Here is a 25,158-nt window from a genome sequence, read left to right on the forward strand (position 1 = left end):
TGATGTGCACACAGTTATACTCTTCTCTGTACCAGACTCAAACTTGCCCAAATTACAGCTTTTGTCCAAATTTCGATTTTTGTGTGAGATTCTGTGCTGGCATTTTACAGTTGATATGGAAAACTATATGTGCTTTTAATGAGCTCACTGAATGGCCAAAGAATGCCATACATACATTAATGTAAATGCACTGAAACTGCAAACTGCTTTTTGATTCTTCAAAGCTTTTATGCACAAGACTTAGTGCTGTTGGCACAAATTTAAATCTGGTGACAGTGTTGTTATATCTTTTGTGTACATGTTAGTACCTGGACTGCAACTGGTGCAGTCAGCCTGACCGCTCAAGCTGTAAAACCCATTTGGGCAATCAGTGACTGCACTTGGGTCTGAGCAGTTTCTTCCTGCCGGGCAAGGGTCACAGGACTCGGCACCTTCTTCGCTATATTGCCCAACAGGACACACAGAGCAGCCAATGACACCATCTGGACTGAACGTTCCCTTCGAGCAGTTAACAGGATTGGTAGAAGTTGTGCAGTCAAGACCAGCAGCACAGACATCACAACTTGAGGAGCCAGCCACACTTGTTGTCCCAGTTGGACAGTTAGCACAGGTGTGATCCCCTACATTGCTGTAGGTACCAACAGGACAGTCTGGCGGAACTGTGATTACGGCTGGATCAGTGCAATTTTTGCCCGCTGGGCAAATGGTACAATTTCCTGATCCTTCTGTGCTGAAGTATCCTAGAGCACACACAGAGCAGCCAATGATACCACTGGGACTAAATGTTCCCGCCGTGCAGTTTACAGGATTGGTAGCTGTGGTGCAGTCAAGACCAGCATCACAGACATCACAACTTGAGGAGCCAGCCACACTTGTTGTCCCAGTTGGACAGTTAGCACAGGTGTGATCCCCTACATTGCTGTAGGTACCAACAGGACAGTCTGGCGGAACTGTGATTACGGCTGGATCAGTGCAATTTTTGCCCGCTGGGCAAATGGTACAATTTCCTGATCCTTCTGTGCTGAAGTATCCTAGAGCACACACAGAGCAGCCAATGATACCACTGGGACTAAATGTTCCCGCCGTGCAGTTAACAGGATTGGTAGCTGTGGTGCAGTCAAGACCAGCATCACAGTCAGCGCAACTTGAGGAGCCAGCCACACTTGTTGTCCCAGTTGGACAGTTAGCACAGGTGTGATCCCCTTCTTTGCTGTAGGTACCAATAGGACAGTCTGGTGGAACTGTGATTACGGCTGGATCAGTGCAATTTCTGCCCTCTGGACAGATGGTACAAATCTCTGATCCAGCTGTGCTGAAGTATCCTAGAGCACATAGAGAGCAATTTGAAACACCTACTGGACTGAAGGTCCCTGCCGCACATTCTCCTTGAGTACTAGGATCTGTACAATACTTTCCACCTGGGCAGTCAGAACAAGTTTCTGCACCAGAGGCACTATACTGTCCTTCTGGGCAAACTGTACATCCAAAATGTCCCAATAAACTGTATGTCCCAGCAGCACAATCTTCAACTCCACTTGTTAAATTTGAGCAATCTTTACCAGCAGGACATATAGTACAACTTCCTGAACCTTCATCACTGTAAGTTCCAGGTAAACAGTTAGCACAACCAGTCCAACCTGACTCACTGTATGTATTTATTGAGCAATTAACTGGATTTTTCTGATTCGTACAATCTCTACCAGACTCGCACAATGTGCAGCTCCCTGAGTTAGCCGAACTGTAAGATCCTAAGGGGCAATCAGTACAGCCAAAATCCCCAACTTCGCTGTATGTCCCTGCTGGACAGTCTGTTGGTGTTGCTGTCTTATCAGAGCAATTTTTACCTGCTTGGCACTCTGAACAACTGGATGATCCTGGTGAATCACTAAAGTAACCATTCGGACAAATTGTGCAGCCATTATCTCCTTCTGCACTGAAGTAGCCTGCAGGACAATTTGGTGGATCGACAGAGGGATCTGAACAATTTTTTCCAGCTAGGCATATTGCACAAATACTTGCTCCTGTTGTATGGCTATACGTACCATCTGGACAAGTCCTACATCCATACCAACCTTCCTCGCTGTAAGTTCCTGCTGCACAATCATCTGGAGTTGTCGTAACTGCTGGATTAGTACAATTTTTACCGGCAGGACATATTGTACAGTTTTCTGAGCCCTGGGTACTATAGTAACCCTGCAGACAGACACAGCATGCCTCTGAGCCTTCCAAGCTAAATTTTCCTGCATTACAAATCTGTGGAGATGATGCATCAGTACAGTCATAACCAGCTGGACAAGGGCTACAGCTCGAGTTTCCTCCTAGACTGTACTCTCCACATGGACAGTTTGTACAGCCAGAATCTCCTTCTCCACTATATGTTCCGGCTGCACAATCAGGTGGCGTTACATTCGAAAGTGAACAATTCTTCCCACCTGGACATCTTGTACAGCTACTGCTGCCAGCTAGACTATAGTATCCAGATAGACAATTTGTGCAGCCATTATCTCCCACATCACTGTACTTGCCAGCCTCACAATCTGTCGGTGTTCCTGCTGCATTTGAACAATCTTTTCCCTCTGGGCAAATTGTACAATTTGATGAACCTGTGGAGTTGCTATAGTAACCTTGTGGACAATTTGTACATCCAGAATCACCTTCAGCACTGAAAGTACCTTCTGGGCAATCTGCTGGAGTAGCAGACGGATCAGAACAATTTTTCCCACTAGGGCATATGGAACAGGAAGATGCCCCTTCTGAACTAACAAAGTAACCTGATGCACAAGTAACACACCCTGCCCATCCCTCTTCACTGTAAGTACCAGCTGCACAATCAGTTGGATTGGTTCCTGTCACTGCGGGATCTGTACAGTCACTTCCAGCTGGACAAATGGTACAAGACTCAGCTCCAGCTTTACTGTAATGACCCTGAGAACAAGCAGAGCAGTTAACTTCTCCTTCTGCACTGAATGTTCCCGCTGGACATGGAACTATATTTGATGTATTGAAACAATCATTACCACCTGAACAAGGTGTACAAGTGGATGCGCCAGCAGAACTGTATTCACCAATAGCACAGCTCGTACAGCTTGCATGTCCAGCAAGGCTGTAAGTGTTTTCGGGGCAATCTGGAGGTAATGTCCCACTCGTAACAGCTGAAGAGCTACAGTCTTTACCGTCTGGACACTGAGTGCATGATCCTGAACCTTCCGTACTATAAAAACCACTCTGACAAGCTGTGCAAACTGCTATTCCAAATGCACTCTCTGTCCCTGCTGAGCAATTTGTTGGCGTTGCAGCTGGGTCTGAACATTCCTTCCCAGCCTCACACTGAGTACATTCTGATGCCATATCTGCACTGTAAGAACCGTTTGTACAGATTAAACAGCTTGCAGTACCAAGTGGGCTGTATGTTCCTGCTGTACAGTCAGCTGGAGTCACTGATGGATCAGAACAATCTTTTCCCCCTGGGCAAATTGTGCAATTTGATGAACCTGTGGAGTTGCTATAGTAACCTTGTGGACAATTTGTACATCCGGTATCACCTTCAGCACTAAAAGTACCTTCTGGGCAATCTGTTGGAGAAGACGGATCAGAGCAATTTTTCCCACTAGGACATATGGAACAGGTAGTTGCCCCTTCTGAACTAACAAAGTAACCTGATGCACAAGTAACACACCCTGCCCATCCCTCTTCACTGTAAGTACCAGCTGCACAATCAGTTGGATTGGTTCCTGTCACTGCGGGATCTGTACAGTCACTTCCAGCTGGACAAATGGTACAAGACTCAGCTCCAGCTTTACTGTAATGACCCTGAGAACAAGCAGAGCAGTTAACTTCTCCTTCTGCACTGAATGTTCCCGCTGGACATGGAACTATATTTGATGTATTGAAACAATCATTACCACCTGAACAAGGTGTACAAGAGGATGCACCAGCAGAACTGTATTCACCAATAGCACAGCTCGTACAGCTTGCATGTCCAGCAAGGCTGTAAGTGTTTTCGGGGCAATCTGGAGGTAATGTCCCACTCGTAACAGCTGAAGAACTACAGTCTTTACCGTCTGGACACTGAGTGCATGATCCTGAACCTTCTGTACTATAAAAACCACTCTGACAAGCTGTGCAAACCGCTATTCCAAGTGAACTCTCTGTCCCTGCAGGGCAATTTGTTGGCGTTGCAGCAGGGTTGGAACATTCCTTCCCAGCGTCACACTGAGTACATTCTGATGCCATATCTGCACTGTAAGAACCGTTTGTACAGGATAAACATGTTGAGGTACCAAGCGGACTGTATGTCCCTGCTGTACAGTTGATTAGAGATGAAGAATTGGTACAGTCTTGTCCTGCCGGACATTGTGTACAACTTTCCATCCCTTCCTCACTATAAAACCCTGTATTGAGAAGCATACAAAATAATACCAGCATATCTTATTCAACATGCATACAAAGAATTTACCATCATTTCCTGTAAATATATATATATAGATAAAACATAATTATTATACCATGAATTAAAGGCTACGATTCAAAAGCATAGTTAGTTCAAAAGCACCTAGAGTGCTTATGTTGTATTGTTGCTTGTCTTGCCGACTCAAAATAAAATTTATCTTATCTTATCTTACTATTCTATCTTGTAAATACCTTAAATCTTGATAAAAGACAGCTTGTTTTAATTCTGCTGGCCATAAACAGGCCCAATCAAATCCAGGCTGCAACATTTTCATTTTTGTCATGTTGGGTGGAGTTTCCATTTTTTCTATTCTATTTTCCAGCCTGGCATTGTTTAGTTCTATTTTGGTGCAAATTAAATCAAAATGTTTTAATGCATTTATTTCTGAAGCTTATATACCTCAGATTGTATGTTTTACAATTCTTTTAACAGAATGTGTGTAACTAAAATTACAAAATATAACTTATCACTGTACAACATTTATTTCACATAATTTTATCCCATTTTGTCAGTCGTACATATATTTCCCACCAAAGGTAATTTTCTGGTCCAACAAAGCTAATTTTCTGATATATATTTCACTGCAGAAAATGGGCCAGTAATTTTTGAGACCAGCATTTTTTCAAAGCCAGCTTAATCAAGATTTTAGGGCATTTACCCAAGCAGAGAGTATCCAATACAATCATATCCTGTAAATATATACACATACATAATATGCAACCATATGCTCAGTTCTAGAAGCATAAAATGAGCCGTGCCACGAGAAAACCAACATAGTGGGTTTGCGACCAGCACGGATCCAGACCAGCCTGCACATCCACGCAGTCTGGTCAGGATCCATGCTGTTCACTAACAGTTTCTCTAATTCCAATAGGCTTTGAAAGCAGATGCGCAGGCTGTTCTGGATCCATGCTGGTCGCAAAGCCACTATGTTGGTTTTTTCATGGCGCAGCTCAAATAAACTACTATCATAAACTGTAAATATATACATATACATAATATGCAACCATATGCTTAGTTCTAGAAGCATAAATTAAACAACTATCATATTCTGTAAAATATGTACACATACATAATATGCAACCATATGCTCAGTTCTAGAAGCATAAACTTAAACAAATATCATATCCTGTAAATATATACATATCATATCATATAAACTACTAGCATGTCCTGTAAATATATTCTCATAAATGTACTTTTCATCTGCCATCATGTCCTGTATGATAGGCATAAAATAATCTAATATCATATCCAAAAACTCTCTACAATCATATCTTGATACAAGACCAACATGAGCTAAATATAACCTGTGAACAGAGACCACCCGGCTCTAAAGATCACTTTTTGACTTTGCTGAAGTATGCTGTTATATGTTAACTGGAGAAAAAAAGTGATGAACTCTGAAGACATGTCCTATACTTGTGGTCTTTATTCTGAGGTGGTCTTTGGTCTGAAGTGGTCTTTATTTTGAAGTTATCGTTATTTTGAAGTAGTCTTTATTTTGAGGTGGTCTTGACTTCAGGTGTCACTTTCACCTCTCATTTTATAAGGCATGTAAATAATCTGCTGAAGGACACACATATTCCATGGTCATATCTTGTATTTAAATTACAATCAGACAATGTTTGTAAGGGCAAAAATGTGGTCTTTATTCACAGCCTAAAATACAGTGCAATGTTTTAAAATCCAAATGAACCCAGTCTCAAGAGCCAGATGGTCTCTGTGCAGAGGTAGTCTTAAGCAAAGGGTTGACCGCAACAGAACACTTCACAATTACATATTGTAAATAAGAAGCACAAAAAATGTCCATTTAATATAAACATTATATTCTGTTGTAAAATGATTTCGCGCAGTGTATAAACTTAACCCTTAGCCTGCTAAATTTCCTAAATGGACTGGTCCATCATTCAGTTTGGGCATTACCATTTATTATTCGAAGGGGTGTTCACTGAAAATTTACTGACTGAATAGCGAACAGTGCAGACCATGATCAGACTGCACGGATGTGCAGGCTGATATTGGTCTGCACTGGTCGCAAAGGCTGAAATATTTGCCGCCAGCAGGCTAAAGGTTAAATGAGCCGCACCATGAGAAAAACAAAATAGTGCATTTGCAACCAGCATGGATCTAGACCAGCCTGCGCTTCCGTGCAGTCTGGTCAGGATCCATGCTGTTTGCTAACAATTTCTCTTACTGCAATAGGCTTTGAAAGGGAATAGCATGGATCCTGACCAGACTGCACAGGCTGGTCTAGATCCATGCTGGTTGCAAATGCATTATGTTGGTTTTCGAATGGTGCGGCTCATTAGACTTTTTCGGAAAGTATCAAAATTTTTTAATCATCTTAAACATATAAAGCAAAAAACCAGTTCTAAGCCTACAACTTCCTAAAATTACCCAGAAATGGGCAGTAAGTGATTTTTTTTGTGAACTACAATAAATGTTGCATCATAAGAATTGTACTATCAGATGATATTTTCAGAAATTAAATGGAACAAAAAAAATGTCAAGTTAATATGTTGTAAATTCAAACGTTGGCAACACAAAGTGATCTTCCATTTTCATAATTATAATCATAATTATAAAACGGACCAAAATATCATGGTATACCACGGAATGAATGAAAGACGCGATACTGAATCCCACCATCTATCTCACCATAGTTCCTTGTATGGCATCTTGGGATACTTTCTCAACAAGATAGGTCAACACTGTAGTTTTTAATCTAATGTTCCAAATGTAAATTTAGATCATGTAAATTTAAAGATTTAAACTTCCTGTTGCTGCTGTCCAAACAATTAAGAATGTACAAGAAAAATTTGAATCAAAAACACTAGAATGTATAGGAAAATTTTCAGACATTTATATTAACCTTTAGCCTGCTGGTGGCAAGTAATTGTGCCTTTGCAACCAGTGCAGACCATGATCAGCCTACACATCATAGTATGCACTGTTTGCTAAATAGTAAATTTTCAGTGAACACCCCTTTGAATAATAAGTGGTACTGCCAGAACTGAATGATGGACCAGTCCATTTTAGAAATTTAGCAGGGTAAAGGTCTATGAGTTATTTCCCTTTTACCAAGACTAATTATCTGAACATACGTAAACTTGCATTGTGACTGTTTTTCTTTAACAAACTGCATTTAAATCAGTTTTAATTCATTTTCTTATCAGATGAGAAAATGATGAAATTGGGCACCTCAATAAACTTTATTTACTTTTTGCGATCATAAATTTGGCTGTTCAATGCAGGAGTCATATTTCTTGAATGCGATACATGTATTTCTTAGATGGTGTAAATTTACCATTAAATGCTGTTTTTGAAATCAATACACTACAATCAGATGGATATTGATAAACTATTAACAATTTATAATGATTGTATAAAACATGTTTTATAGCTAGGAAGACAAATTTCACATTTCGTACTTAGTATAGGTAGAAATTTCACACCAAAGATGGTAATATACTAAAGTGTATGGGGTTTACACACAGTAACATTATCATAGGTGACTTACCCACATACAGTTTTGGACCAATATCTAACTTTTGCCCCATAAAAAATTGTCAATTAACCAAACCATTTTCTTTTAATTAAATGGTTCAAAATCTATGCTTTATAAAGTAAATACACGAGACTTTAAAACTTAACTTTGACATTATCAAACTAAATTATGATCAACAAAAGTAGGTTTGTAAACTGGGTGTTTGAAAAATTTGCGCACCAGACAGATTAACAAGGATCATAACAGCATAATTCTTGAAAATACTTTCTTTCACTTCATAAAATACATAAATGTATGTAAAAGTAACTGAATCAGTGACATTTTATTTATTAAAATCAACAGATAAGAAGCCGAATATCCGGAAGAAATGAACTATCGAATTTTTTCAATAAGCTCCTGTTGGCAGAATTTTAATGTTTATATTCCTGTTTAACCAACGTCAGGTATGCTAAAACAACAAATTTAATCCCGCACTTATCTAATTTAAACAAGGGCTATTGTGAACTTGTGTCTGATCCAAACTTTAAATTCAAAAGGTATGAATAATTTACTTAACAAATAAAATTTTGTTTTATAATTCAAAATTTCAACAGAAAATTAATAAAGGAATGTACTTTTATTTGTTAGTAATATACGTAAACACTTCCATATTTTTAAATGTCTATTTTATATAAAAGATATTGGTGGGGAAGGGGACATGGTATTTTCTATCATTATTTTGGCTACTTATCAAAGTCAATGAATTACAAAAAATGTCTATTTATAGCCTATTTAATACTCATGCTTAAGGTAGTGTAATGACATTATGCAATTTCCAAATGATTACATAATTATGTCATGCAATTTCGGCATTCTCTGTACATTTATTTACTATTTTTCTTATGGGTCCACTACCTTAACTTTGAAAAAGAAAAGCAGATCACTTTTTAATTTTTCACACATTATCTACTCATATTAACACGAGCTGTCTGAGGACAGCAATGCTCGACTAATCAACAGCCTTGTCAACTGAATGAATATTAAAGTCCAAAAACGGGCATAATTTTGTAAAATTGCAACACAGGGTTATGGAACCTGTACAATGCATATCAGCTCATGACAATGGACAATTTTGTGAAGTTTCAATCCATTCCCATTCGTGGGTACTGAGATACCAGCTTCCATACAAAAACTTAACTAAATCGGGATGCCAACGCCTATGCTGACGCGGACGCCAACGCATGAGTGAGTCCAATAGCTCTATCTATTCTTTGAATAGTCAAGCTAAAAAGGACTATCAACTGTTTTATGATATTTCTGATTAAATTTTTAGTGCATTAAGCACTGGGAGCTTACTTTTTTTCACCTTAAGCAGATTTTAGAACATGAACTGCACTTTTTTATACATTGTTTCCATAATTACAGAGTTTTCTTCATTCGGCAATGACTGGGGGACACTTGAAAAGGAACACTAGCAACCAATATTTAAATGAAAAAATTTACACTAATCTATAACTGCAACTACCGTCTGTGAAACATTATTCCACATATATCTGATGTTCTAACAATAGTTCTTCATGCATGTTTTATGATTACCAAGGTGAGAAAGTGAAATCAAAAATTCAAAATGAATACTTCACACAAGCATACTCTTTGTATATACAATCCTTCTTTGTGGAGATGTGAGAACATTTTAAATATTTGATAAGGTAGAATATTTCATCAATATATTTCATTCTTTTAGTTTTGTACTGTCATTTTTCCATTTTCCCCTTTCTTGTCGTTACACATGCTGTGAGATCATTAATATTCATGAGGACTAATTTTCCTGAACAAGATAAAGATGAAATGAATAATAAAGCAGAATTTAATTTTGTGGATAGACATAACCACAAAATCCATGAAAGTAGTCCCCCATGATTTTCAATTATTTTACTGTAGTTGACAACTTCCACACTTGAATCAAAGGTGAAACAAGAATGACTTCTTGCTTCAATAGGAAGAATACATCAGATGCTTGATAAGCTTAGACAAAATTTGTGTCCTTTACCTCCCTCGGATAATTTCATGACACTGATTATATCTTTTTAAATAGTGTAATATCTGATTAGGCCAGTTATTTAATAACTGGACCAGTGTTCTTACATATATTTACTGTCTGATAAAATGAAATATAAAGTGATAAAGTGCCTCAATATCAACATTATATTAGGTAAAATTAGGACACTGATGCCCCCACTCCTGTCGCTGTAAGCATATTTTTGACTAAGCCAAAGGCCATAAACTCTTCTTTCTTTTTTTGCCCATGGGACGGGGGAGAGGGAGAGAGGGAGAGAGGGGGGTTAATGCCATTTTTTTTTCAACAGTATTTCAGTTATGTTACAGCAAGCAGTTATCCTAACCAGGATTCTGTGCCATGTACCAGTACAAACCTTTCTCTGCAAGTAAATGCCAACTTCCCCACATGAATTAGAGGTGGAAGATGAATGATTTCAGACACGTCTTTTATCAAATTGTCACGGAGAACATATGGCCCAACCTGAGTTCAAACTCATGATCCCACGATCCATAGATCTGTGCTCTCCCTACTGAGCTAAGGGTGCAGGTTAAACTCTGGTCTGGCTGTGTGAAATTCCAATAAAAACACCAGGCGCACAACTTCATATAATTATGCTATATAACATGTGAGGTTTAAGGACAAATACTTTTTGAGATATGCACAACACAAAGTTGGGCGGACAGATGGACAGACTGACAGACTAGGGCAAATCTAAGTCCCCTAAAAAATGTTTGGGATGGGGAGGGGGCACAAATGCCTGTGAAGAATACTAATCATGGGATATAAGCCATATCATATAATCTCATATCATAATTATAAATATGAAATAATGAAAACATTGAAGTTATACATTTTTGTATTATGATGCAACATTCATATCATACTGTCATGTCATAACGTTTTTGAAAGTGATGTCATAATTATAATAGTACAACATTCATATCATATATCATATCATATCATGATAATCGTTTATGAAAGTGATGTCATATCATTATATTGTCTGTAGAGAGTGATTGGTTACATGGTATGTAGTTGATACCTTGGTCACAGAAATGACAGTCAATATCGCCATGGTTACTGTACTGGCCCGCTGGGCACTCAGTCAGTTCTATACCACCGCTAACATTCAAACTGGTTCCAGTAAAGTCCTCTATATAAACACATTTAACTTTTGCTGGACAGGCAGTACAATTACCTGACCCAGGGAAACTGTAGGTCCCACCTGGGCAATGGGTGCAAGTGTGATCCCCTGGCTGACTGTACCAGAAGGCTGGACAGTCCTGCAGCAGGGTCTCTATGTCACCACTTACTGAAATGTTTGATACATTCAGCAGCGAAAAAGCGCTACAATTTTTACCTGCTGGACACACAGAACAATAATCTGCTCCAAAGGAACTGTAGTGACCTATAGGGCACTGGACACAATCATCGGCTCCTTGCGTACTAAATGTTCCTGGTAAACATTGGACAATGTCAGTATGATTCTGGTTAAATACACAGGCACTTCCAGCTGGACAAAGGGTACAAGATTCAGACCCTTCATCACTGTATGACCCGTCTGGGCATGGCAAGCACTGAATGCTACCTAAAGAACTGTAGTAACCTGAAGAGCAGGGTTGGAGCTCATTGCCAGTAAGTGCTGGGTTCAAGCAGTTCTTGCCAGCTGGACATAACTGACACTCTGACCAACCTGTGCCACTGTAAAACCCTTGTGGACAAACAGAGCAATCCATGTACCCTTCCCTACTTGCAGTACCTGCCGGACAATCAGGCAGGACATCTTCCATTCTGGTACAATTCTTACCCCCTGGGCACACTGAACAAGTGCCAGCACCTCCTAAGCTGTAGTACCCAGATTCACATGTTACACACTTAGTCACACCCTGTTCGCTATAGGTACCTGGTAAACACTGTGTAAGATTACTATTTTCACAGTCATATCCTTCAGGACAAATAGTACATGACCTTTCACCATTGTTGCTATAGTAACCTGTTGGGCAATTTATACAAATTATCTCCCCTGTTTGACTGTAAGTGCCAGGAAGACAGTCTATGGGCTCATTAGCACTACAATCCTTCCCAGATGAACATATGGTACAGTTATCTGCTCCTGATTTACTGTAGTAACCATAGGGACAGCTATGGCATACCCCATCTCCCTCCTTACTGTATGTACCTTCTGGGCAATCAGGTAACTCTGGATCAATAAGAGCTTGATTACTGCAGTTTTTCCCTGCAGGACATATAGAGCATGTCTCTGACCCGGATGAACTGTAGTAACCTGTTTCACAAATGAAACATAGAGTCTCTCCTTCCCTGCTGTAAAAGCCTGCCTCACAATCAACAAGCCAAATCAACAGAGAGCCACCAAAATCTATAATCCGGCAACTCTTTCCAGCAGGACATATGAGACAGTTTTGGGACCCGGGAGCACTATAGTAACCCATAGGACAAATTTGACAAGAAGGGAAACCAGCCTCACTGAAAAAACCTGCATCACAGTCTGGAAGACTGGTACCCTGTAATACTGCAGAACAGTTCTTCCCAGCAGGACAAACCTGACACTGACTGGAACCAGATCTACTATAGTAGCCCAGGTCACATGATGAGCATGTGGCATCTCCAGACTGACTGAAGTACCCGGACGGACAGTCTTCAGGCTCGGAACCATCTATAGATGTACTGCAGTTTTTACCTCCTGCACATATTGTGCAAATTGGGTATCCAGCAGTGCTATAAAAACCTGAGAAAAACAGTAGTTCTTACTGCTAGTATATTTCTAATAAAATGTCTACAATCAAATATACAGTCAAACTCGCTTAAAACGAACTCATCCGGACCTAAGAAATATGTTCGTATCAAAAGAAATTCGTATTAATGGATGTATGACTCACTGGATAATTTGTCCGAGCAAGTTGGGCAGTATCACCGGTATCATCGGTGAACAGATTCCGATATATGGAAGTAGTTAATAGTTTTAAACTGATTAAGTTAATTTATTCAGATAACATTGAAATTACTCAACAAAAGTCATACTTAAAAACGTAAAACTGTATTGATTTAAATTTTAATGTGCGGTTGAGGTCCAGAGCGCCAAATTATATCCACAGCTAGCATTGTTTCTATCATGAAGCTTGTACTATATAATAATCATTCTTAGAGGGATAAAAGTTTGTATATTTTGTAAGGCACGGCCTACCTGTATCGACACTAGAACGTCAATGTGTTTAAAATTATTTACACCTCTTTAAATCTTGACCTGTCAATTGATTAGATTGTTTTATATTGACATGACACACAAAGGACCGAGTGTTTGTTTGTGAATAAGTGTGAACTACTCCATTCCCCAATTACCACGCGACACAAGGTTGACCATATTATCATTTTGAACACATTGTATTTACTTCGATTAAATATCAGCACTGTATAGTTTCAAACTATAAAATAGTCAAACGTAACAAGGGCGCATTGGCCTCCGACCTCTAAAAATAACTTGTATCAAAAGATGGAAAATTATAATATTCAAGGTAATTGGGACTTCCAAAATGCGTTCGTATCTACCGATTATTCGTATGAAGCGAGTTCGCTATTAGCGAAATAATTTTACAAAGAAAATAGAAGGACTCGGCCGGGGAATTGGGATTTTGTTCGTTTAATCCGAAAATTCGTATCAAGCGAGTTCGTATTAAGTGGACTCTACTGTATATCTTTTTTTTTTTTCAAAAATATTCATGTACAACAGTCCTGAAAAAAAGAATAATTATAAACCTGACAGACATGAGATACTGATGTTATTATACATATAAACTTATGTAAATCCTGAAAACCAGAGCTGACAAATACTACCTGAATACAAGTCCTGATTAGAAAACAAAAATAAATTATTATAAACATCCTGAAAAAGGTTGCTGGTACTGAAACAAGAAAGATATTATTGTCCTAAATAGTTTCAATATCTTTTTATAAACCAATTTTGCTAAATTAATTATTGTCCTGAAAATTAACTTGACATGAATATAAGTTCTTAAACAATGTTCTGAAATTCAGAGAATATTATAGATAACTGTATGCAGTGAGGCAATCAAAATGACTTTCTACAATGGTTAATGCCCTTGGTTGCCTGGTGGTACAAATTAAGGACTCACTGCATGACAGTTGAATAAAGATGTAAAACCAAGAATAAATGGGCACCCCTTTACCACTGAGTACATAATACTGTAGCTATGGCTAGCATATATGTTTGCAGGCTGAATATATATAAATCTTCGATGCCAAACTATACATATTTATATAGCTCCATGCCAAAACTAGAAAGCTTTAAGCCTGTTCTGTAAAAGCTTCTTGTCTACACCAAAAGGCTTTATACCTTAAAATAATAAACTGTAATTCCAATCAGGCAATGGAAAGCTCTTTAAGAGGAGACATAATCTGGACCTACCATAGGGAACTACCAAAGGAACAATGACAGAACTCTCACTAACTCTGAGAGAAAATGTTTTATTCCCAGATTACAAAATAAGCGCCTGATTGTTTGACATATTTATCAGGTAATAAAACAGTTTGAAAAAGAAACAGCTAGTTATGATTTTTGTGTTGATCATGTCTGAAGGCAATGTAGGAATACATCAAAAGCATTCAAATTTGATTTAATTTTACACATTACACTTTCAGAATGTTGGTAACTTTGACCCTCAACTTTTGTTTCTATATATTAAGAATGTGTTTCACAAATTCTTCAAGTACCCTCACTTTATGACCAAACTTCATGTCCAATAAATGTCCAAATTTACCATCTAAAAATAAGTATTTATAAGACATTTTTAAGTGCTGACTTTATAGAGGTTTATTAAGTGGTAAGGTGGCCTAAAACACACATTTGACTCTGATATAATTATAAGAAAGTATAAATAACATTAATTATGTACAAATTGGATACATGTATTTTTTATTTCATTTATTCTTATACAACAATGCATATGACAAAACTTTAAAAAAATTAAGAAAAAAATGAATCTTGCCATAAATTAAAAGCTATTTTCAAACTTTGTTATGGAATTCCTTAAATATTTCTTTCACCTTTTTTAAAAAAAAAAAAAATATTTAACTAGGTAATTAAATTGAACCTATACAGTAGCCAAATAACATTCTATTGATAAAATCAACATTTGACAATACCCAAAATAAATCTAAGGTCTTTGTAACTGACAATATCTAAACACGCTATAACGCATGTTTATCTTAGTGCTATGCCAATTAAAAACATCAAGGCAAGGTACATACGTCTTCACTGTAAATGTTTCAAAGGGCTTTTAAATTACCTTCAAAAATATCTATATCTTCAAGTCATTATAATTTAAATATTGAAATAAGGCCAGCCTTTCAAGACTTCTTTTGGGCAACAGTTGTGAAATACTGGACATGTATGTTTTCAGAAAATTGAATACAGATATCAAATTATATAAAGTTATAAAACATTTTTTCTGCCAAGGAAGGTCGCTTGTTGAAAAGAACTTATTTTACCTGAGACAAACTCTTTACAATTTTTAATAGAAAAATAAGTAAAATCAACTAATCCATATGCATCACCTTAACATAATATTGTGTCAGTAACTTCTTATGAAATATAGCATTAATTTCCTGATATATCTTAAAATTTACTTTTTTGTTATCAGTCTATTTAAGGTCATATGCATGTGTTGTTTGTAAAAACAAATCTACTCTGCTGAGGATGGGCTGGTGTCTCAAATTAATCAAAAACTAGAGTTGCTTTTGAGAAAAGCGCATGTCTCCCACACCTAATCATCTGAATAGTAAGTCTGTCTTTATATACTGTTTGTGGCCTATTGGTATTCACATGTTAACCCGTCTACAACTCTGTATTAGTAATTATGTTCAAGGGCCATAAGTCCAAAGTGCCTGGGCCGATTTGGCTAGTTATCGAACTTGGCCGAGGACTTATAAACAAACAGAAAAAAAACAACATTTTGTTAAAGTTTGGTGAAGATTGGATGAGAAATGTTCAACTTAGAGTGCAGACAAGCTTTGTGATGGGAGACATAATAAAGAAAGGAACAGACCAAGTCTTCACCTCTGCAATGACCATTTGCTATCAAAGACATAGCAAAGAAACCTTCCTTATTATTAATAGTTTTATAATTTGCTAGGACTTTAAATGTTATACAAAGAATTTTGTTTTGTATATCTAGCTCTGCTCTCCTAACAGTAACAAAAGTGGATTCATGTTGAATCATTATTAAAATGATGGCTTTTCTTAGTAATTTTTTGTGAAGAAGACTATTACACAATAATTCTGTTTGTTAAAATCTTGTTATGTACATGCATAATGTGCTTATTGGAGACAATGGCTTAGACTATTAATTTAGAAACAGTCATTTTGTAAAACTTTAGCCCCTCCCCACCCCAACCCATAATCTAAATCTGTCTATCCCTACCTTGTCATAGACTCTGGAGGGATGGCAGATAGCCTGACTGAAATTACAGTTTTCGCTTAAAATATAATCTTAATAATTCTACATTCTACTCCTATCATGGATTGATGTGTTTGTGTTTGTTTGTTCGGGTTTAACGTCTTTTTCAACAATTTTTCAGTCATATAAACGACGGTGTCTACTTGTAGCAGTGAGCACAATGCCCAACTTTATAGTGCTGCCTCACTGGAATATCACGCCGTAGACACGTGACATGATACCCCACCCAGACACATTATACTGACACCGGGCTGACCAGTCCTAGCACTATCCCCTTAATGCTGAGCGCCAAGCGAGGAAGCTGCTAGTACCATTTTTTTTACGTCTTTGGTATAACGCTGCCGGGAATCGAACCCACGACCTCCCGCACTCGAAGCGGACGCTCTACCACTAGGCTATCGAGGCGGTACTATCATGGATTGAAATGCAATCTATATAGAGCCTGTGACCTATGTAAGGCAGTCTACATAAGGTGATCTTAGTCTGTGATCTGATTTTTTAAAGACAGAAGCCATTTTTCCTACCTGTAGCACAGGCTGTACATGATTTTTCTCCTGCTGCACTGTAAGTTCCTGCAGAACATTGTGACTCTGTCGTCTTGTCAGAACAATCATGTCCCGCTGAGCACTGTGAACATGTATCCTGACCGGTGTTTGTCTGTACCTCCCCGTCCGGACATTCTGTTGGGTTAGTCATTCCACTTGAAGGGCATTTATGACCTGTAGAAATAAAGTAAAATCTGTATTAAGCAGTCAGCAAAGGAAGCAGCACAACCTGGCTGCTTGAGGCAGGTAGTTGCTTTAGACAAGTTGATGTTAGAACAGAAAATCTATTTGAGAAGTCAGCATTCATGCTGTTTAAGGGAAGTGGTTGCTAAACACAAGTGATCGCTAAAGCCAGGTTCAACTGTACTGATAAATAGGCAATGAATTAATTTTATCATGCATCATGTTTACACCAAAAAACAAGTAAGATCTGTACATTTCTGCTATAGAAAATTATAAGTAAAATAAGTTCTTATAAAATTAAAAACACCCTTTTCCCCCCCGAGTATAACTAAAAAACTAAACATGCAAGACAACATTTTCGTGAATTTAGTGAACAACTAGCAACCTAAATGGATCCTATTTCTTAAGTAGTTGCATGTGTAACAGCAATTCATGAATAAATGATCATCCTGGAGTTATAACAATCTTCCTTTAAAAAAAATTTGCATGAAATGTATTTTTTATTTTATAAAAGCCAGTTCCCAATAAATTCAGTGGAGCATATAAATGGCTCTTCTGCAGAAGAACTTCAAAAAAAAAAAGCTATAAACAAAGGGTATTTGTTAACCATTCCAATTAAACGGCCAGGTAATGTCCAACATACCAGAGCAAATATTCTCTTAAAGTAGAACTACAACATTTCTACCCATTTCTATCAATATTTCATGGCTTGTTTAAAATAATAGTGTCAGCCAATCAGTAGTGTTCAATTGACCATTTCTAGTGAAACTGCCTAATCAATTCAAAAATTTTCTTTAATGTGGGATAATAGATCACTCTTTCATCTAAAGCTATGGTGGTGTCAGAGTGACAAGTTATATTTATAAAATGTACATATCTTTTGCATTCAACAATAGAACTTGCTTCTCAGTCAGTCTGTTCATTCAAAAGAACAACTGCAACTGAATCTATGGGATGTTTTCCCAGACTACATGCGGGTCATCTCAAAACTGTGGCATGTTATCACTTGAAGCAGCATTATCACAACTTTGGTTTCTTTCCTTTTGAGGTTCATATAAAATACTTATGTAAGGTATCTTAATTTTCACTGAAAGAAATATGGAGAGTATAATACCTGCTGGACAAATAACACAGTCAGTGCCATCTGTGCTGTATGACCCGGAAGAACATGTATCACAACCAGTCTGACCGGAATTTGGTTCCTCTCCAGCATTGCAATTCTGAAATATTAGGGGAGAAAACATATCTAGACTAGTCAAATCTAAAAATCCAACACAAACATCATTTTTCATGCAATTATTAAGTTTACAAATACAATCTAAGGCAATGTGCTGCTGCAGCACTTCCTGCACTGGCATAACAAATACTTTTCATACATAGTAAGATTAAAAGAGTTCAACATTACTGTTAAATATCTATCATTTCAGATCAAAAGTGAAATACCAAAATGGTTGAGTAATCCACGGTTTCAAAAAATCCAAACATAAAAAATAATAAAAGAAGATTGACCAGGGACAACATGAAATACTTAGCAATCCTGGATGCTTGAGAAGTAGAAGCTTGAGCAAGGGGTTTTTCATCATATTAATAAGAAATTGAGTTTCATGCAAACTAGAAAGTCATCTAAATATTCTTATGCTATACTATAAATTTCTGATTTCTAGTAATTTTCAACACATAGTAACAAACATTTCATATTATGTGGCAATGTAATTCTTATTATATATTTGATCTTTATCAGGATTACCTGACTGATGTACTGCCAGCTAACTTTATGCATTGGTAGAAAACACATACCTGTGGTGCAGTACTTGTAGATGAGCAAAACTTTCCTGCTGGGCAAGAAGAACAGGAAGTTTCCCCAGCTAGTGAATATGTTACACCGGTACAGGCTGTTGTTGACGATGAAGTACAGCTATATCCTGCGGGGCACAAGGTACAAGCAGACGCCCCTGCTTCACTGTATTCATTGGCAGCACATGCTGAGCAATCTCCAGATGATGTTGCACCTGTTCCTGAAAAGTAGGTGCCGGCTGCACAAGGGGTCTTAGGTCCATTACTGCTTCCATCACAGCTGAAATAAAGCAATACAGCCGAGTTTAAACTTACTCAACATCTGAAGTGCACTTACCACAACTTAAATTTACTATGCTTGATAACTGTTTTCTGCATTCCTGACCAGTACATATACATGACCCTTGGTAAGGAATTGTGGACACCACATTCAAAATTTCTTCTCAATGTGATCTGAACCTATGACTTCTGGATCTGAACTCTACCCCTGGACCAGTATACAATACAGTTCAGAGTTTAGCCTTTGACATTTTCTTTTTGGTTGAACAGTCCCACTGAAACCTTCTTCATTGAAAAAAACAACACTTTACCTTGTAAGGATCGCAGAGTAGGGGTGACTCTTATGCAAAGTACTGTAAAGTCATTAATATTAATGAGGAACTAATTTTCGTGGTCATGGCAATTGGCGAAAAATAAATCCTAACAAACAACTACAATGTTCACCTATTAAACATGTAAAAGTTGAAAACCATGAATTGATATCCCAAAGAAATAGCCATTTTGACTATGAAATATCATGCCCACGAATTAAATGATATCAGCAATATGATGAACTGTTTAAAGATATACAAAACCCAAAGTCACATTAAATTTGGAAATATGAACAATTCATACAAATATGTAGTTAACAGACATTAATTTTACGTTTATCAAAACTATACTGAGCGTTAGATTTAAAATAGTACCGGTGTACACACCTTACATATGTATTGTTTAGAAAAGCATACAATAAATGTGTATCATAGACCATTGGAAGTTTTTATTTTTACAACGACTGTTATACATGACATTTAATTGTGAATGTTGCTCTACAAACACAGTTAATTCATATAATTAGTAAAGTTCCATTCATCTGATGAGAATTCTTTTTACATTTGATTAGTCAGTTACTAAAACTATATATTTTAGTTTTTAATATTTTAGTGAAAAATGTGCACAGGAAATCTTTAAGTTTGTTTTTCTGGGTTTCAAGTCACCATGACAAAATTCTGGTTCTATGAGTACCTTTTCTGATTTTGATTGTGGAAGGAGACCAAAGATGCCCCTATTGACATTATTTTAGGGACAAGCATTCACCTGTTTAAATAGACCCATAGGCCTTCTGCAAGCTGGCTCAGGATAGGCTCCCAACATGAAAAAAATTCTAGACTTCAAGCAAGATTCTAAACCCTGGAGATGCAAGCTGTTGGCTGTTTAAAGAGAGGGCCTGTATATGTATACCATCTACCAATTCCATGAGCATCATACAGACATACTTTTTTTCTGTTCTTATCGATACTATAAAAGGATCTTTTTATGTCAGTGAAAGACAGTTAGAAATCCAAAGAAAGAAAAATCAATTTAAGTGTGCCTCGAAATTCACTATTTATATATCTGTCATTAATTGACAAAAAATACTTGACAATTAATCAATCTATTTTAAATGGTTCTGTCTACAGATAAAATTGTAATAAGAGCTTTCCTTACATCAGAGTGATAATAGTTTAAAATGCACTGGTCGACACAAAAGAACACATTAATGTTAATGGTCTGCTGGTAAAGTTCAATCAATTGAAATTCATGCATATAGAGATAAATGTCCACAAACACATTTAAATATTGAAATCACTTCCTAGTTATAATCCAAAAATTAAAAAAAACTATCAAATTTCAAAAATCAATGGCGTCAAGTATAAAAACAAATTGAAAAGGTTGTTTTCTGTAATCCTGCACTATTTTAATCAAATCCATTTGGATTATAGTACTTATAAACATACTTTGTTACTTAATATCGTACAAGTGTAAATTAAGATGTGTGAGATGAATTTTAATCTGTGGACTAATAGTGTATTATACAGTTTCCATTTAAATTTAAGAGTTTTCCAATTATGTATGCAGTTTTCACATAAATTTAAGAGCTTTCCAATTATGCAGTTTCCACTTAAATTTAAGATATTTCTAATTATGCAGTTTCCACTTAAATTCAAGTGTTTTCCAATTATGCATTTCCCACTTAAAGTTAAACTTAACTGTTCCCCATGTTTCCACAGACATTAAACTGCAAAATCATGCTGCATTATCACTGATGTATGCAGAGTATTCATCAATAAAAATTCATCATGGTCATTTTTAATAGGTCAAACCACCACGGTTTTGGGTCTCATAAATGTTTTTCTAGCATCAAACATACCGGTAACCCCGGTAACCTCGCTTTTCTAAAGATATATACATGTACAATGTTGTCCTAAAAGTTTATACTGATTTTATACAAAATTAGAAAAAGCCAGCTATTTAACAAGATCTCTATGGTCAGGAGAACAAGTGAGATTTTGCTCCATATTCTTGTGAAAGTTTCAGATCTACGTGATCTTGTCTTGATAGACCAAAAAAATGATAATAAGTACAATTTCACAAATTTCAAACGTGACGTGATTTTGTTACTTTTAAAACTGACCAATATAGGTTATATAGATGATAGGACACCTTTATATGTCAAATTGCTATCAAACTAAATTGAACTATTGATTAGTGCAATAATTTTTCATTCAAAGGCTCTACAACAGTCACCGATGGATTACAGTAAATCAAATAGATAACGGTACATAATCAAAGGGAGATTCCAGCCGTCAAATCAATATTGTGTCTCTTAAATAACACCTCGATTTCCATGTCTTATCTAGGTCTATAACAATCTTTCCAAACCTACAAGCTATTGAACTGTTGTCTCAAATATATTGTATCTGTTGGTGCTAATTAATAGCAGGTTCAAATGACAGTTTTCCAGACATAACCCGGTAACCATTTAGAACAATTTTTTGTCCCAGCTCCCTAGCTATGATATTAACAAGAGCTGTCTGATGACAGCGCGCTCATTTAATCGAAGAATTGATTGAAGAATGGGGTCTAAATATTTCCACGGATATTCATACAAAAGAAATAAATAGATTAGACAAACAATGTTCCTGTATTACTTTGATTTCGATAAGTCTTGCACTAAATGGCAATATATGAGCCAATTTCAAAGTCCAAAAAGGGCCATAATTCAGTCAAAATAGTTATGTACTCTTGCCTACAGATGTAAATCATAATGATAAGCAAGTGTTCAAAGTTTAAAAGCCATATGTCAAATAGTTTTGACAAAACATGGACTTGTATGAAAACAGAACCAATTTCAAAGTCCAAAAAGGGCCATAATTCAGCCAAATTAGATGACAGAGTTAATATGTTCTCTTTCCTACAGATAGAGACTATTATACTAAACAAGTGATAAAAGTTTCAAAGCCATATGTCAAACACTTTACAAAAAATATGAACTGGTACGAAAAACTTAACCAACATTTCTAAGTCAAAAGGGGCCATAATTCAGCCAAAATCCTTGATGGAGTTATTTACTCTTGCCTATAACTGGACATTATGATGGTAAACAGGTGTTGAAAGTTTCAAAGCTTTATCTCAAAAGACTTTGTCAAAATATGAACTGGTCCGAAATATTAACCCAGATTTCTAAGTCAAAAAGGGCCATAATTCAGCCAAAATCCTTGATGGAGTTATGTGCTCTTGCCTATAACTGGACATGGTGATGGTAAACAAGTGTTGAAAGTTTCAAAGCTTTATCTCAAAAGACTTTGTCTAAATATGAACTGGTACGAAAAACTTAACCAAGATTTCTAATTCGAAAGGGGCCATAATTCAGCCAAAATCCCTGATGGAGTTATGTACTCTTGCCTATAACTGGCCATGGTGATGGTAAACAAGTGTTGAAAGTTTCAAAGCTTTATCTTAATTCAGCCAAAATCCCTGAAAATGTTATGTACTCTTGCCTATAACTGGCCATGGTGATGGTTAACAAGTGCTGAAAGTTTCAAAGCTTTATCTCTAAAGACTTTGTCAAACTATGAACTGGTACGAAAAACTTAACCATGATTTCTAAGTCAAAAGGGGCCATAATTCAGCCAAAATCCTTGATGGAGTTATGTGCTCTTGCCTATAACTGGCCATGATGATGGTAAACAAGTGTTGAAAGTTTCAAAGCTTTATCTCAAAAGACTTTGTCAAAATGTGGACTGGTACGAAAAACTTAACCAAGGTGTGACGCCGACGCCGTAGTGAGTAGGATAGCTCTACTTACTCTTCGAATAGTCGAGCTAAAAATAGTTCAATCATCAAATACTCTCAAGCCTGTAAATGCTGTAGTTTTTCTAAGAGATTCTCATCAAAATGTACATCTATGTTTTATATGGAAAATTGTTATTAAAAGTGCTGCCTGTTATAAAACATTTTGGGTGCTTTTGGAAATTCAAATAATTTTCCTAAAGTAAACTTCCTTGACATGAGCATTATTTACACAGTTCAATATGACTGAAATATTGAGAACAAATCATGAATGGTCAACCAGGACATTTAACTCTCAGGAAATTACATATTTACTAAATGGTTCATTTAAACATGAAACATATGGTGATCTTCAGGTCACTTGCAAATGTACTACCTTGCTCAAACATTCATACACTTTTTTCCACATCTGAAGCCATTACCAATGGCTACTGTGACAATAACTAGAATCACCCATTTCAAGAATTTCTTTATATTTACAAAAAGTTATACTAAAATATTTTGATATAGATCCTGCAGAATGCCAGCAAAAGGGTTAACACAAAAGCTACTGGAGTTTGATTTTGACCTTTGAGAGTTTTATTTATAGACTCGTCTGCCAATTAGGGAAATCAGCATGATTTAACTTGCCTTATTTAGGTATCAACCACTATATCGTACTGAATAATACTTCCTTAAAATAACGGACCATTTCATTATTCAAAGAACAAAAACATCGCTAACCTCGATATCAGACAATATATAAAAAATTCAAATAATCAAGCTGAAAATCAATAAACAATAAACATTACAAGATTTGCACCACATACTCGTAATTGATATTTTTAAGTGTAAAAATATCTTAAAATTTGTTAAAATATGATACTATAAAATGTCTATTTACTTTGTTAAAACAGACACAACAAGAGTGCAAGAATGTCACAATATACGCCCGTCACAGCAAATTTCTTTACTCTAGCACCTGTATTTGCAAATGGAATTTTAATTTTGTGGTTGTTTAGTAATAACTAAGTGTTTTGTTTTTCTAAGTCCTCAAAAAAACTCCTTACCAGGTAGAGATACCTTAAAATACACCTAAAATTGGAAAGTAACATCTATGTTGTACCACAGAAAAGTGGTCTTGGTTTTTCCCTACGGTCAATTATAAAAAAAGTTACAATATAAGTTATTTATAGTAACAACTAAGGGAAGTTAATCTTAAAAAAAAAAAAAAAAAAAAAAAAAAAAAAAATCAAAAAAAAAATTGTAAGTCCTCACAAAAATCTTTACCAGGTAGAGACTGGTCAAAATACACCTCAAAATTGGATGTAGCATGCATGTTGTACTACAGAAAAGTGGTCTCTATTTTTCCCTACGACTAGTAATGAAAAAGTTACAATATAAGCTATTTATAGTAACAACAAAGGGAAGTAATTCGAAAGAAGGGAACTGCGCATGACACTTCGTCTCATGATGGTGTATAATTGTGTCAAGTTACATCAAAATCCCTCCATGCATGAAGAAGAAATGCTTCGGACAAAGTCATTCTTGTATCTGACCTTTGGCCTCTAAGTGTGACCTTGACCTTAGACCTAGGGACCTGGTTCTTGCGCATGACACTACGTCTCGTGGTGGTGAACATTTGTGCCAAGTTATATCAAAATCCCTCTATGCATGAAGAAGAAATGCTCCGGACAAGGTTTTCATTCTTGTATCCTTTGACCTCTAAGTGTGACCTTGACCTTAGACCTAGAGACCTGGTTCTTGCGCATGACACTCCGCCTCATGGTGGTGAA

General features: G+C 36.6%; 1 protein-coding gene across 1 annotated transcript in view; it reads right to left on the bottom strand.

Moving 5' to 3' along the window:
* The window catches only part of LOC123565532 (uncharacterized), a 170,146-nt gene that overhangs the window by 136,443 nt on the left and 8,545 nt on the right, over positions 1-25,158 (bottom strand). Inside the window, exons 3-6 of the mRNA XM_053550318.1 lie at positions 19,016-19,292; positions 18,333-18,438; positions 17,015-17,209; positions 309-4,391 (exon numbers count right to left, since the gene is read on the bottom strand). Coding sequence (XP_053406293.1) covers positions 309-4,391; positions 17,015-17,209; positions 18,333-18,438; positions 19,016-19,292 — 4,661 coding nt within the window. The remainder of the gene's footprint in view (positions 1-308; positions 4,392-17,014; positions 17,210-18,332; positions 18,439-19,015; positions 19,293-25,158) is intronic.

Source organism: Mercenaria mercenaria, chromosome 8 (assembly GCF_021730395.1).
Source record: "Mercenaria mercenaria strain notata chromosome 8, MADL_Memer_1, whole genome shotgun sequence".
Lineage (NCBI taxonomy): Eukaryota > Metazoa > Mollusca > Bivalvia > Venerida > Veneridae > Mercenaria > Mercenaria mercenaria.